The sequence below is a fragment of the Chanos chanos genome, chromosome 10 (genome assembly GCF_902362185.1).
Source record: "Chanos chanos chromosome 10, fChaCha1.1, whole genome shotgun sequence".
NCBI classification, from domain to species: Eukaryota; Metazoa; Chordata; class Actinopteri; order Gonorynchiformes; family Chanidae; genus Chanos; species Chanos chanos.
Genome location: NC_044504.1, coordinates 31,910,126 through 31,925,675, shown reverse-complemented (window position 1 = coordinate 31,925,675; position 15,550 = coordinate 31,910,126). Strand labels below are relative to the sequence as shown.

The following is a 15,550-nucleotide window of genomic DNA, read 5'->3' as shown; positions in this document are numbered from 1 at the left end:
AAAAAAGGGAAAACATCCTAAAAGCTGCAATGAAGCCATCAACAAAATGTTTAAACAACAAAGCTCTCCTCAAGCTCTAATGACATCAATAGCCTTTAGGGAAAAAAAACATTGTCACACAGTTACAGACTGGAAAATATCATTCTAATTTTTATCTCTGAAAATAGTGTACTTACTCACACAGCAGAACTCCATTCTCCAGTGCACAGCGGAAGTCACTGCTCCCAAACTTCTTCTTAGTGACCGCCTGTAATGGAACAAATGCAGGAAACAACAGAGCCGGTGAGTGAAAAAGGTGGGTTGTGTGATGACAGAGAGGCTACTGCTGTTCCCATGAGCTCTTGAGTCTTAATGACTACCACACATAGTACGGTGCAGCCTCTCTGTGAACGATTTTGGGTTTAGTCTTCTCCTCTCAGTCCCTCAGTAAACAGAACTGGAGCCAACCAGCCAAACCACAGAGAACAAGAGCATCTGGAGGAATGTCCCAACACTACACACAGTGTTAGCCTCATGCCTTTCCAATGATCTCAAGCCACAGCTCCAGGATATGGCAGAGAGACACCCCCTATTGTTGTTGCTTCCACACACAGGGAAGCGATTAAGTACTGTTTACACCTCTAATACCTCATCACGGTGTTATCTGCACTTTGAACATAACTCTGAAAAAAGAAAAAAAATGGCTGTACGCTGATCATTTAAAAACTTGACCCGCCTTTGTCGAATATTCTGCAAAAGATCTGTGCAACTTTTTGAATAAGATGAAAAGTTTCAAATCACAGTCTGAGACAGACTAACATGGATTGTAAGCCTGGCGTAACTGTAGGATGCAATAATGGGAGAAGGGATTGTTCGTTAAAAGGTCGACTTCAAAGAGCAGCAGAGAGTAAATGCGAAAACTGGTCTGATCCAAGCGTCTTCTCATATAAATCTCACCTTTTACACCGCAGCATATGTATGTCATATACATTAAAAAGAGATATTTTCTCTGGCCATTCGCACATCAAAAACCTACTGCGATATGCTCCAAACTAAAATTTTAAACTTTCGATAAACCGAATATTACATACGTGAAAGCAATGAACGCATATTACTGTCTGATTGGTGCAGTCTCTTATTCTTGACATTTATGAATTCCTTTATTATTTACAGAAAAAAAGTGCTTGGCCTCTCCTTAATTTTCTTGTCCCTGGAAGCCGTGGCAGGCCTTGAGATGGCTCACAGCGTGAAACAGGTAGAACTGGCTAAGTCAAGTACAGACAGCAGTGCCTGACTGAGACACTTTGCTTCGTTCCGTCCCTTTGTCTCCTGCCCTCAGAAAGTCAGCTTCAAAGGACACCTAGTATATCTACAGAACAAAAAGTCCAACAAAAATACAGCAGACATTCTGAGCCATATTGACATGTGTGCACAACACTACTGTTTTCTCACCAGATCATATTACTCTGCAAATTACAGATCTCAGCAGAGGAAAATTTTAGAGAACATTTTTGGTCCCGGTTTGTTCTTCGTTCTGAGAAGAGCTGACAAGTACATAAATACATCTTCAGAACAACAGAAATGTCAGAACTGAAGCTTAATTTGCACTCAACTGTTTCCCCTCAATCATTTAGAGCCAGGAAGACTGACATGTAGGCCAATCTCGTAACTGGATCCACATGAACTCTCTATGTATGTCAAAATTGTGACACATATACAGATTGCAAGAAGTTCTAAAGCATTCCTCAGCTTCAGCTCATGTAGGTCAGTGATCACAGACATGATGACCACGTGCATGATGCACACAGGTTCCCACTTTAGGTGTGGTCAGGATTCAAAAAGCTTGTCTGTTTACAAAACAGAACCAATTGACTCCCTCATCCAAACCTACATACACAAGTGTATGTATGTTGGTGTGGATACTACCCTGTAGTCATTACAAACACACACACACACACACACACACACACACACACACAAACACAGTGCGGAAGCATGAGGCCACTCATGTGGAGAACAATGTGAATAGCCAGGAAATAAACATCAACATACGATCACATGAAAGCCTGACCCCTGCTGTTAAAATTTAGAATCTGTCATACTGAAATCTCTTTGGCATACATGAGCTATAATGTAAACTAGAACGTAAATTCGAGCACCATAACAAAAACACAAGTGTCCAACATCTGATGAGGCAAACACAAATGCTTTCTTTGTGTGGAAAATTATCTTTTTAAGAGACTGCCATAGTTACAGGAAGTTAGTTAACTAGAATAATTACATATATCTGTGACATTATAGTGTACCTGCCTACAAATGGCTTTAAATTCTTCATAATACTGCCATAATACATAACACAGCCTAATTCAAACTTCAGCACAATTAGGATCATTTTTTTCTGCTGGATTTTCCTGTGCTCTCCAACAAGACCTGCCAGGCTTGACTTGTTTTAATCCTTGTTAACATACTTTTCTACAAGAAGCAGACTCAGGTTTTTAAAGCAACAGAACATTGTAACCTTAAGCAGAACTCATTTTCAAGATTAGGACAGTTTACAACTGTATCCATTTTCATTACATTTCTTCCTGTATGCAAGTACATACAGTATTGTAATCAAATAAGTACAACTAATCAAACAGTGCAGCATATTTAAAGGCTCTATGATATAGTCTAAACAACTAAACAACAGTAGTGTAAACAACAACTGGTAATGTTCTGTCGAAGGAACAGAACATTTGAAGTAGATGGAGAGCATCCTTCTTCAAACAGTCCTGCTTAGTTTCCCAGCCTCTAGGACACTATGTTTTTGAAAAATTAAGCGTCAAAAACCAACACTTGAGGTGGATCTTGCCAGGAATAAAAATCTTTTTGTGTGTGTGTGTGTGTGTGTGTCTGTGTATGTGTGTGTGTGTGTGAGGTTTAAATCTCCTCCAGTAACACATTAGCAAAACCTTCCAGCATATGTCTATTGTTCATTCACGCAGGGGCAATGAAGCTTTCCAAGCTGTTTGGACACATGGAATGCCGTCTGTCATTAGCTGAGTCAAAGTGCTTTAATCCTTATGTAATTGCAGAGGTAAGAGATGCTGGGAGAACAAGCAGTGAAACTGAACACGGGAATGGAGATTTAGAGAATGTTACAGCAGCCACAGATGACTGTGTAAACAACAACAATTCCTGCCAGAGTTTTACACTGCATGAATGAGAAACTTTTCAGGTCAATAGGCACTGGTTGGTTATTTACAATGGTTTCCATATTGCACGATGCTGGCATTCTCCACAGTAAACACATGATGTTAAGGTTGAAAAAGCCCAACATGAAGACCATGATGCCGTTAGATCAAAATTCACGTCTAAATGCATATTCTGTTTGTGGGATTGGTAACTGTTTGCTAGAGAAAGTAAGTACTCTGCCATAAGATTCAGGTTGAATACCCAAAACATCCTAGCGCAAAAGTACAACTCTACAACATCGGGTAGAATTCATTTAAATGATATGAGGAAATATCTGCCAGAAAATCTGACACATTTTTGTACTGTTCTAAGGAAAAACTGAAAAAGTGTATGTATTAAACACAAACACAGATCTGCGTATTTGATGCAGTTATCGCTCCTTACCTCTTCAAGAGATGTTGACACAGCATACAGAAGAATCTTTTTATGAACTTATAGGTGCCAAAAAAAAAAAAAAAGTCCTGGATTACTGTAAAACCAAATGTCCATTTAACAAAACCAAATGACCCGTGAAGTCAGTAAAGATCATAAGGGTACAGTTCACACTAACACTCAGAGAGAGCCAAAGGTTGTTTACAAAGGTATGCTAAATATTCCAGATTAGGCTTTTCCTAACACCGGGGAAGTCTCGAGGAAACCGATCTGTACATGTGTGTGTTTAGGCCAACATGAGTACTTCTCTGATTGTCTGTTGCTCTCAAAGTGAGCATGTCTTGCTTGTCAGGGAAAAATAGAAAAGAGCTAAAACGTTGGATCAGCCTTTAACAGTGGTTTGCCCTCCCGTGTCTGACAGCTCGTTATCATAAGCAACATCAGAAATGTTTTGACACATGGCTGTGTCAACAAGGGATACTGCGCTTGATTGCAACGCATTTGACAAAAGCACAGAGTGGAAGATGAATAGATTTACAGCCTTTTGAGTAACTGAAACATTTGATGGTACAGATGAACTGAAATCCTTCCGCAGAGCGGTGGAACAGAACAGGACGGCCTCTCTTTTATTTACCTTCAACAAAGGATAAATGTATCTTATTCCAGAGTTGGGTGTGTCAGCATGCATACGGCCTTGTGCTCATCTGCCCTGAGTCTGGCAGTGGGCTTACTTTAAAGCTATTATGTGTATTGCAGCTTTATGGAATTCCTGTTCTGAACTAGGCAACCTTTACAGTTGCTCTAGCAGAGTTCCTCATTGTTGGTTAGTGGAAAATTTAATGAGCTGACAGGGAACATTGAGGAATAGCAGGAATGTCTCTACCCACAACCATGGTGCCCAGAGTAAGAATGTGTTCATGTGACAAAATCCAGACTGTTTGGTCCACACCCATCCCTCTTCACGCACGCACCACTGTTAATTGTGCCGTCATGCCTGGCAACCTGTTAATCATTTAGCTGGGGGACCTCATGATGTAGCACCTTGCTTTGCAGGGGAGCAGTTAGCACCAGGCTGCCAATGTCCTTTGACCACTCTGATCATGACAATGAACCAGTGTGTGCAAGTGTGAGGGGCTGATGTCACAGTGAAAGCATTCAGATTCACCCCTCATGAAATAGGAACAATATTTGCTTAGTTACAGCCAGTGCTCTGGCCCAGCCATGTCCCGCTGGGAACAGAATTCACAAGGCTACAAAAATTATTTATTCCCTTTGAAGGGGAAAAGGTTTGATGGAAAAGTTTTGTTGATGCAAGAAGCCCTGTGATGGGGTGTGAGACCTGGCCTTAACTGTGGCATACCCCCCCCCCCCCCCCCACCACACACACACACACACAACTTCAACAAATTCACAACATTATACACAATCACCACATTGTGCTCTAATGTTAGTGTCAGCGTGGTGAAAGGCGTAACAGGCACATACAACGCAAGTGTGCAAGACACAGAAAAACACTGAGCATCTTTTTTTTTTTCTAGCAGTGATTTGCGCATAATCTGCTGAAATATGCATGCGACTATTTTCTACTGTATCGATATATTGTCGTTTTATGTTTGTTTGTTTGTAATGTTTGTTTTACTGTACTGTTTTTTTTTTGTAAATGTATTTTATGTGGTTGTATTTCTGAACAAAATTATGCAAAGTGGCTTTAGAGAAGGTAGTTGTGAGAAAGGTCCACCCTGTGCTCTCAGATGTATTAATTAGACTAAAAACCCGACAAAAGTTACGATTTAAAAAGCAACACAGTGTTGCTCTGTCATTACTTTTATATATCCAAGAGGATAAAGATGAGTGAACTAACATGAAGGGAAAACTGTATACCTAGGGGAAAGATAAGAAGTATCGGCAGCAGTGTAAAACCTGTGTCTGAGAGTGAACGATAGAACTTGATTCCGCTTACCTCCACCCATCTCTGCGCTTCAGGAAAGGCAGTTTCGCAAGAGGCAGACGATTCTTTCCGCAACTCCATCACGGCGTTAATTTGGAGGTTACTCAGCGTGTAGTTCCTTGGCCCAGTCTAAACAATACGTTATATGCTTTCAGAAGATGGACTTTTTTGAGTTCAGCAGATTGGTAAACATTTCTCAAATTTGAGCAGAATAGAAGCTTGCTCAAGTGAACCCAAAACACAAAGGTAGTTTGACATGGTTTTACATAATTTGACAATTAGTCAACTGAAAGAGTTTTAAGAGGTGATTTTTCACAGGAAGCAAATTATCTTCTCGCGCTGGTTAAACCGCAGTATATATTTTATTTTTCCTTGTACAGTATTTCACCCACTACTCACCTATGTTTTTAGTCTCGCACACCTTAAACGACCCCACACGTGAAGAACTCCTCCCAAATACAAAAGTAAAATAAGCTATATCAGCGATGTCCTTATTCAGAAATTCAAAGTATACGAAAAACAAAGATATCAGTTAACCTACACAGACGTCTCTACTGTCAAACCATCCGCTTCTTGGACTCACAAGACTCAGAAAAATTTCTTTTCTTTCCCGAACTAAATCCGAGGGATTAAATTCTGTTGAAGTCACGCCCTCTAGCGTCAGAGCGCTATCACAATGATTTTTTCAGCAAAAGTAACTTTTTCCCCGTCTTAAATCACAAGTTTTACTATCTGATGTTAGAATCCCCACTTTCAGGTGCTATGCAGCGAGGTGTTAATTTGCCCTGACACTCAAACTGACTTACAAATAAGACTCGGGGCTTTCTTTATTTACGTTATTATAGACCGCCTGCATTCAGTGGTTTAAAATAATCTAAGACATTGCTGTTGCAACAAAAAATGTGCAGCAACTTTGCAAAAACGTACTTGTGTACGTGCATTGTAATATTTTTGAATACGGGTCTTCAAAGCATATCAAACCCCTGAAAAGGACAACGTAAAGGTACTTTAAAGGCAATAACACACAGTGTATTAGAAGTTCATCAAAATAGATGAAATGTTTGTAACGAAAATATGAAATTAAACTCCACATCCATATTTTGTTATTAAGTGAAGATCAATCTCTTGAGTTTTCTGTAGTAACATGAAGGAGACTAAATTTCACTGGTTTGTCGATATGTTAGATGCATATGCTGTTGGACATTGTAACAAATACCAAAGAATCAAAAAGAAACAGTTTTATTATAAGGATTTTTTTACAGAGATGAAAATCACAATGAGATGCAATTTTCTGCATTCAGCACCAGTTTTTAAATGGCAAACCGTTGAATTATGCTTAATAATGGGGTAGGTTTTTTGGAAAGTTTAGTCACAATAATACTGATTGGCTGACAACAGACACTGTTCAGTTACAATGAAACATAAAACCCAAACCATTATTTGATTACCAATTTTTTTTTTTAATCTTAAAGATTTTTCTCTGGTCAAACATTTTATGTTATGGAAGCTCTTAGCTTTTCTTTTTAATCATACATTTTAACAATCAACAGTTTCTCAGAGTCACAATGTAATCTACTCCATAAAAATGCTAACAACCTAAGATGTTCAGCACTTGAGAATGATTGGCAGCTTTCCAGGCAGTCAAAAATATGTGAGATTCAAGCCTTTGATAGAGCAACTACAGTGAAGCGTAACTCCTCCGGATCCCGTGCCATGAATTTCTTGCACACCTCTGCAGTATCCTAAAAAGAGGGAAACAAAGAAGAAGGACAAAAAAAACCCCCAAAACTTATTGTTCATTTACCTCATACACACATCTTGTAGACCAGGGGTTCTCAATGGGCCTCATTCACCAACCGTTCTTAAGAAGAAATTTGTTCTTAAAACCCACTTAATGTAGTTTTCTGACATTGACCAATGTTTTCTTATTTGGCTTTTGCTCTTAGGTAAGAATAGAATCTACGCACACTCAAGAGCACGCATACGCACATTTCGAGTGCTGACAAGTTTGTGCAAAATAACTGTTTATTGAGTTTTCTTCGATTCTACAGTTGTATTATATTATAGGATCTGCAATAATATTTTTTATCATTGATAGTATTTTATAAAAAATATTTACATAATTTTGCAAAGCATTATGGTCTTTTAAAATAAATAAACACTACACTAACACTTCACATAACACTCCAGAATGTAGTGCATACTTATTCATACTTTTGTACAATGAACAAAAAGAGCTATATGAGAAGTAAGCAGTAGTTTTACACACACTACTTATGGGTTATCCCATCTGAAACCAGACAGGTCATAAAACAGGTGTGAGAATCTGTCAGTTTTACTTTTACATATGGATAAATATTAAAGTACCTGGACAGAGCAGACGCAGCCATTGTAGCATTTGGTGCTGCCTGTGACTGGTTCAGTGCAAAGTGCATACAATCAAGTAGAAGTGATGGCTCAAGCTACTTGTTAGTGGTTAGAAAAGAACTCAGAATTACCAGAAAAAACATCGGAATTGCGAGGGCGGAAAAGTCGGAATTGTGAGGGCGGAAAAGTCGGAATTGCGAGGGAAAAAAAAGTCAGAACTGAGAGAAATAAAGTCGGAATTCCAAGAAATGAGGTCGCAATTTCGAGGAATAAAGTCGCAATTAGGCAAACTTTTTTTTATATGGCCGAAACGGGCTTCCACAGATTTCTGTGTGCGTACGCGGCATTGCAGTCTCATGCCCTTTTATGGGGACTGGCGGGGCGTTTGCCTATGCTAATGAGGAACAACTGGCATGCGCTTTCAATTTACGATGGCAAAGGGATTCATCATTATAAGAAAAAAGATGCGAACAATTCTGCAGTTTAAGAAGATGTCATGAATCTGATGTAGACTTTTCTACTTTTTCTTAGGACTTTTCTCAAGAACAAATTTAAGAAAAAAGTTAGGAAGATATTGGTGAATGAGGCCCAAACTTTTTCTGCCAGCTAGTCCCCTTTGACCTCCACAAGTACCCCCCATCAGATTGTAACTAAACCAATTTAATGTTAACGTTAACGTTTCCACCGCAGTCTCACAAACCCCCACAGTACCACCACAAACTCCTAGAGACTGAAGTGGTGCACTTGTTATGCAAACATTTCAATAATGCCAGTTTCCACTGACATTTGGTTAGCAGATATAGGAAAATGTGAGAAAAAAAACGGAATAAAGCTCTTACAAGGAACAAACATAATCTCACTTGTCACTTCATTAGAAACACCTACCACCTTGCTGGTGTGCAACAAGAAACCATGGCCCTTCTGTTCCCATGCACAACAGGGGCACAGTTGGTTGCGTACTTTTGGGTGTCAGGCCACTCTCAGTCCAGTAGTAACACTGATGTGTGTAAAAATCTTAGCCACACTGCTGTGCCTGATACACTCGTACAAGCATAACACTCACTCTCATGTCCCCAACACTGCTGTATTAACAATGGTCTTGTCACCTAAATAAGATCCAGTCAACAGTGGTCAGAAACTGACCATTGATCAAGAGGGTAGTGGGTTGTTGACAAAATGTGTATGTCAGCAGGTGGGCTACATTCTGTAATCGTATACCTATACACACACCTATATAATGTGCCTTTCAGGTAGGCATAACTCATAAAGTGGCCAGTGACTGTAGGTCCAACTTGAGTGTTTGTAATAAGGTGGACAGTGAATGTAAATACTCATGATCTTTTATGCATATAAACAGTCCTTTTACTTTTGACACACAATAAGTATATACTGTAATTATACCTGTTATACCATACCACTCGCTAAATACCAACAAAATTGAAAAATAATTCCCCAAGATGCAAAATAGAACCCAATCAAAGCCTAAAGTGTGACAGTCAAAGGAAAAGGTACACAAGCTGTGTGTCACTGAGTTAACTAATCTCTTAATTAACAAAGATAACTGTCAGTCAAATTCTTCTAAATGATTCAGTCATTTAAATACAAGATGGCATTCTTTTAAAATACAGTGAACTGTACAATATGAACGCAATCTCTCATTTAGGGAGCTGACTCTCTGAATGCCTGTCATTGGAAATGCATTAACGCTGTATGTTCCATTCAATTCCAACAAGGTTTCAACACTACTTTTTAGGTCCAGTTTTAAGGCTTGGCCTTTACGGGGTAAATGCATTCTTCTAACTGCAAACGCAAAAAGCAATGCAGCACATTCAAACGCAGCAGATCTAAAACCTTATTAAAACTTAAAACTCAAGGTAGTCCATGCATCCGACACTGAAAATACTCACCTCAAGAAAACTGTCTTCTGTGGTTTTCCCGTGAGCAATAGGAAAAGGCTTACGTCCATCTGCAGAACAGAGATTGAGCATTATGGATATGTGGGTTTTTAGGCTATGGTAGAGCTTGTTTTGACAGGTTTTATCGTCCCTGTCACATTTAGTCCAAGCTGTCCCAAGCAAAATCTAAAGAACAGCTGTGATCATTTGTCATCAGTCATATATACACTGATACAACTGACAGGCCACAGTGTAAGGTAATCAGCTGAGACAGCAAAACCAAGAGAGTTTAGACTGAACTTGTGGCCTGTCCTTTTTGTGCTTTTACTTAACTCTGCAGGAGAACATATGAATATTTCATGGACGTGCTGTTATGTCATAATTAGAACTTAATGAGAACATAGAAAATATAGGGCTATTACACTCAAGCTGCTTTTCTGTCAAGAGAAAATTACTGTAGCTGTGCTCAAATCAGTCACTAAAACAGTATTTTGTGTTAAAATGGTCAGATCGCTGGTCTGCAATCAGCAAAAATTGAAATCTAAGAGCAAAATAACAAATTAGTGAAGAAAAAAAAAACAAAAAAACAAAACTTTATTAGCTTACCCAATTCATACAAATGTCCTCCAACATTCACAAAAGCAATGAAATGCAACTCCACCTTTTCATCTAAACTTGGAGCCTATCAAGAACAACATTAAAAACATCCAGACATTTAATAAAGCTCTCAAACATCTAAAACAATCTTTCTTTTTAAAACAAAATAGAGGAAGTCTGCAGGAGAAATATTGCCCTAGTTATCTGACACCAGGCTTTCTCCGGATCAAAGAAAATAACAGACCTTACAAATGACTCAAAAACAAAAACAAACCAACAAAAAAAACCCAAAACTAACACTACCACAAGGTAGGTGACCTAAGTTTTATGCATGGCCAAATTTTCACAAAGGCACACATAACACTATCAGAAATACACATAATATTTTAGGTGGAAAAATTTCTTAAGTAACATAGCGTTTATGATGCATATCCAAAATATATATGCAAGTACTTGCAAAACATGATAAAAGCTGACTAAGAGACCATGGTTTGTTTATAATAAATGAGCCAAAACTGTAATTTTCATCACTTAATGTGCATATGCTCCTTTCTACAACGGAGTCACATCATTACCATAGACATTTTTATTCTCAGGTGGTCTTAGCAAACGTATAAAGGACAATAAAAAGATTTAAGCGTTTCGATGATATGGTAAAACATGAAAAGCGTTTCGATGATATGGTAAAACATGAAAAGCGTTTCGATGATATGGTAAAACATGAAAAGCGTTTCGATGATATGGTAAAACATGAAAAGCGTTTCGATGATATGGTAAACATGAAAAGCGTTTCGATGATATGGTAAAACATGAAAAGCGTTTTGATGATATGGTAAAACATGAAAAGCGTTTCGATGATATGGTAAAACATGAAAAGCGTTTCGATGATATGGTAAAACATGAAAAGCGTTTCGATGATATGGTAAAACATGAAAAGCGTTTCGATGATATGGTAAAACATGAAAAGCGTTTCGATGATATGGTAAAACATGAAAAGCGTTTTGATGATATGGCAAACATGAAAAGCGTTTTGATGATATGGTAAAACATGAAAAGCGTTTTGATGATATGGCAAACATGAAAAGCGTTTTGATGATATGGTAAAACATGAAAATACCAACCTCAGTCTGTCCCTCCTGTGCACTTGACTCATGTGTCACACGAATGCTCTGGAACCATATGAATGTTAAAGAAAAAAAAAAAAAAAAAAGTCATGAATCAGACTGTATATAGATATCAAATGAACATTGAGAACCATGTAAAGAGCAAAATATGAGAGCCAAGGGTAACGTACAATATAGATAATTTGATCTTGCTTATAATTTTGAAAAACCAAACAAACAAACAACAATATTTCCTTCTTTGTTTAACAGCGAACAAACTTCATTTTACAGTGCAATGAAATACCTCGTCTTTTTCAAGGAAAACTGCTCTCTCTTCCGGGCTCAATTTAGAGGACTCAGATAAAAATTTCTTCAGTGGTGAGTCAGACTCTGCAAGGTATTTAGTGATATTAACAACACAGCATTAACAAACTTCTACAATGAACATAAGCAGCACTCCCATCTCAATTCAACCCAATCCCTTGTAAATTTACAAGTATTTTTGTCTTAAAATAGGTACACTATTGAAATACCCCATCATACAGATCTACTTCAATGACTGTTTGGACACTGATGATACTGCTGGCACTTCTGCAGCCAAATGACACAACATCTACAGCCTCACAGGTGCAAAATAAACAAACTGTAACTAGGCCTACAGCTTTACGTCATTAACAGTCTTGACAATTTACATGGATTTGTGAAGCAGTTAGTCCTATTTCATAACTTTTTATCTGGACATCAGTGTGAGCATTGTTACTTCAGATTATTTCTTTTAGAGAGAACTGTACTGAAGAGCACGGTGAAACATTGCATTTATTCTTCTCAAATAAGGATAACCTAAAAGGTCCAAACTCCTGTTGGATTACAATTCCAGCCCTTATCCAATACACTTAATTGTAACGCTCAGAGGTTCTGAAGAGGTTCTAAATCTTTTTTTTTTTTTTCTTCAAGCAGGATCAGTTCAATGTAGGCTATTTGTACAACGCTAGAGCTAGAGCCTTCAAGAGGTGGAATTTCTTACTCCTGTGCTCTCCCAAGTAAGACTCTCCCTCACTCTTAAGGCTTAGCTAAGTAAGTAAGATTCTGCCGGTTAGATCTGATGTTTAGACAAGCACTCACCGAATTCCAGGCGCTGTTGGTTATTTGCCACTGCATGAATCAGTCCTATCGTCCCACAAGCATTTCCAATTGTTTGCCTCATGAAGTAAACGTCTGAGGAGACTTCCTGTCCCCGTGCTTTAATCTGTGCTTCTTCCTCCAGTCTAAAGGACTCATACTGTTCACGGTTAGATGGAAGAGGAAAAAAAAGCACGATTAGAGATGTTAAAATACTTCTTTCTCTTCAAACAGCCTCCAGCTCTAAACGCAAATTTATTTCCTGAAAACACACTCAGCTTTGTTAGGGTCAGACGGAACTGCTCAGAGTTACATGGTGATCTAATTTGTTTTGGCTGCTTATTGCAGAGCTAAAAATACTCTAACTAAAATTTTTCAAATATGTACAGCAACATTAACAGCTATAGGTCAAAAATAATTGTGTTTTAGACAAAACAATGAATGCAGGTCGCTCTTGATCTCGTGGGCCACGACTTCATTTGTAATTATGTCACAGATGTGCACCTTCTCTGTCACAGGGAACAGCAGTAGAACAGCACAGACAGGCCTCGGCACCATACTTAGGAGCTCCGGGTCCAAACCATACACATCCCCAAATTGCCAGGTGGATACCAAGCCCAGCTGCCTGAGAAACTAGGGAAAATTACAAAAAAGTTTTAACAAGGGCGTGAAGCAAAGTTAGTCCAAAATTAGAGGAGCTGCAAAGAGAAAGTTAGTCAAGAGAGTGAAAGCAACTTTTGAGAAGGACGACAAGTCGTTGCAATGCTTGTCGATTTACGAAAACTAAAGCGAAGTAAATACTGAATGCTGTGAAGAAAGCACTGAACATTCTGAATCGCAGAGAAAGGACGATATGATCAATGCATCATTATGCACAATAATAATAATAATAAAACTATTAATGGTAATGAAAATAATATGAGTGTACAGAACCGTGGTGCTATCTGAAAATTAGTACCATCGCTCTCACGCTGACTTGCAAGCGCTGCACAGTTAACTGTTACTGAACTCATACTGAGATCAAGTTTATTACAAATGTTTGGATAATTCTAAATTTTCCAGCTCTAAATTCGTCGCTACAAATAAAAGATAGGTACTCACTTGATTCATAACCTGAAAGGAAATAACAAACATACGAAGGAATCATTAGTCATGCGCATTTTTTTGAACACACAGACAAAACAAACAGCTAACATCAGCTCTCCAGCATGGCTTGCTACTAGCCGGGAAACTCACGATATGTGGTTACGAATACAAATTCGAATTCATGGTCAACTTTTTAAATGAATTTAACTGAAATAAACATAACATAGACCAAACATTGTCATACATCTGGATTGGCTTCCAGTGGCAACCAACGCTGACCATCCATCTCAAATTGAAGTGCAAAGAGTAACTTGGGCACAACAGAATTAATTTCGGGCAGTGGCAAGCGTAGCTTGACAGCTGAAAAGTGTTTCCGTCCGAGGCGCTGAAGTTAACATTTCATTGGTGGACTGCAAACAGGAAACGGTTAGACAATTTAACTTCCGGGTTTGATTTAGCAAACGATCGATATAGCCGTGATTTGTTTATTTGTGAGCTACCCACACCACTAGTAATTCGGGAGAATATGTTACACACTTACGTGAAACCACCTTAACTGATTTTGTGGTATGGATTATAGAAGATGAATAACAGAAGACGGTGTTGAATTAAACAGTGGCTCACATTTTAATCTGCGCTGTTTTACTCAAATACTTTTTGAATTTATCAAATCGAATGACTATTGATCACTAAATTTCCAGTATACATGCACTTTATCAACTTATTTTTTAAAATTCACATGTATTTCCACCAACTCAATGTTCATACGTAGAGTTTTGATACTTTCACCCCTCATAACTGCAGTATGCATGGTTCGGTAACATAGCCTGTGAAAGTTACAAACCAATCCCCCTGGTTTGCTTTATGTGTATATCATGAAAGGCCACTACACTAGGCGGCGGTAAACCACTTTTCAATGCAACGTTGCTCATTTCCTATAACAGAAGAAGAATTTTGATATTCCGCGCGCAGTGTTCTGTGGTGATGTTTACGTTTGAATGGAGACGATCAAATTTGAAAAATGTAGCTTTTTAATTGATCATTTTATATAATATTTATTATGATCTAAGAACACCCCAAAACATTTATACTTTATGACTTCGTTTTCAGCAGTGTTCAGCTTCTAATGCTACAAAACGTTACTATTTTAATGGTAGACAAACGACTGGTAAGTAATAAACTTAATCACTTATCACAGTTTATTCATTAGCTAACACCGACCGGGCACAAAATAAGTGGAACTGCCTCAAATTTAGAATGAAACAAATTAACCTCTTTTTAGCTGTTAAATGTTTGATGAAAAAGTGTAAAATACTGAGACTTTTAACTCTGTAAGTTATCACTGAGAGATTGAGCATAAACTAACGTAACGTAATATGCCAATCTGTTTCAAGCAGGAGCATATAGGTTACTGTTTCCCTTATGATACACTGATGCACAATCATATCTGGCAAAAGTACCCAAGAAAAGAGATGTGTCGTTTCTTTCTTTGATAACAACAATATTGACTTAGTTATTATAATGGATCCATATCAGTGGTAATATCTGTCACTTTAAAACCCAGACGGTAGGCATGATACACTTCTTCCAATATCTTGTATTACAGTGATCATGGAGAAGAAACATTTAACCATGAAAGCGGCAAAGCACTCAGCAGCGTATGTGGCCAAAATTAAGACTAAAATACACAGTAAGAATTTTTACCCGAATCCCTTTTTTAATGAGTTGTCCTTGATTTAAGATAATGAGCTCTTCAGCTCAGATGAAACCGAACCTTAGAGCTCAGGTCTAAATGATCAGAGATCTCTTTTAGGAATGTTAAAATAGCTTTGGTTGTTTCAGACGGTGAG

General features: G+C 38.1%; 2 protein-coding genes across 2 annotated transcripts in view; both read right to left on the bottom strand.

The window, feature by feature from the left end:
- Window positions 1-5,614, bottom strand: part of lmo7a (LIM domain 7a) — a 41,223-nt gene extending 35,609 nt beyond the window's left edge. Inside the window, exons 1-2 of the mRNA XM_030787294.1 lie at window positions 5,546-5,614; window positions 177-247 (exon numbers count right to left, since the gene is read on the bottom strand). Coding sequence (XP_030643154.1) covers window positions 177-247; window positions 5,546-5,614 — 140 coding nt within the window. The remainder of the gene's footprint in view (window positions 1-176; window positions 248-5,545) is intronic.
- A 1,173-nt stretch (window positions 5,615-6,787) lies between these two features.
- uchl3 (ubiquitin carboxyl-terminal esterase L3 (ubiquitin thiolesterase)) lies at window positions 6,788-14,041 on the bottom strand. The gene is made up of 9 exons (XM_030786368.1): window positions 13,945-14,041; window positions 13,716-13,727; window positions 13,119-13,247; window positions 12,618-12,774; window positions 11,800-11,885; window positions 11,514-11,561; window positions 10,402-10,477; window positions 9,808-9,866; window positions 6,788-7,275 (listed from the first exon to the last, which is right to left on the bottom strand). Exons 1-9 carry the CDS (start codon window positions 13,984-13,986, stop codon window positions 7,192-7,194), a joined length of 693 nt encoding a protein of 230 aa, XP_030642228.1. The 5' UTR covers window positions 13,987-14,041; the 3' UTR covers window positions 6,788-7,191.
- Between the last annotated feature and the right edge of the window lie 1,509 nt (window positions 14,042-15,550).

Excerpts from the sequence above, each read along its gene's own strand:
- uchl3 (XM_030786368.1), bottom strand. The coding sequence starts at position 13,986 with ATGGATGGTCAGCGTTGGTTGCCACTGGAAGCCAATCCAGAT. Across the intron at positions 11,886-12,617 it reads CCAACAGCGCCTGGAATTCG|AGTCTGACTCACCACTGAAG; the intron begins GTGAGTGCTTGT and ends AATACCTTGCAG. Across the intron at positions 11,562-11,799 it reads TTTTCCTTGAAAAAGACGAG|AGCATTCGTGTGACACATGA; the intron begins GTATTTCATTGC and ends ATATGGTTCCAG.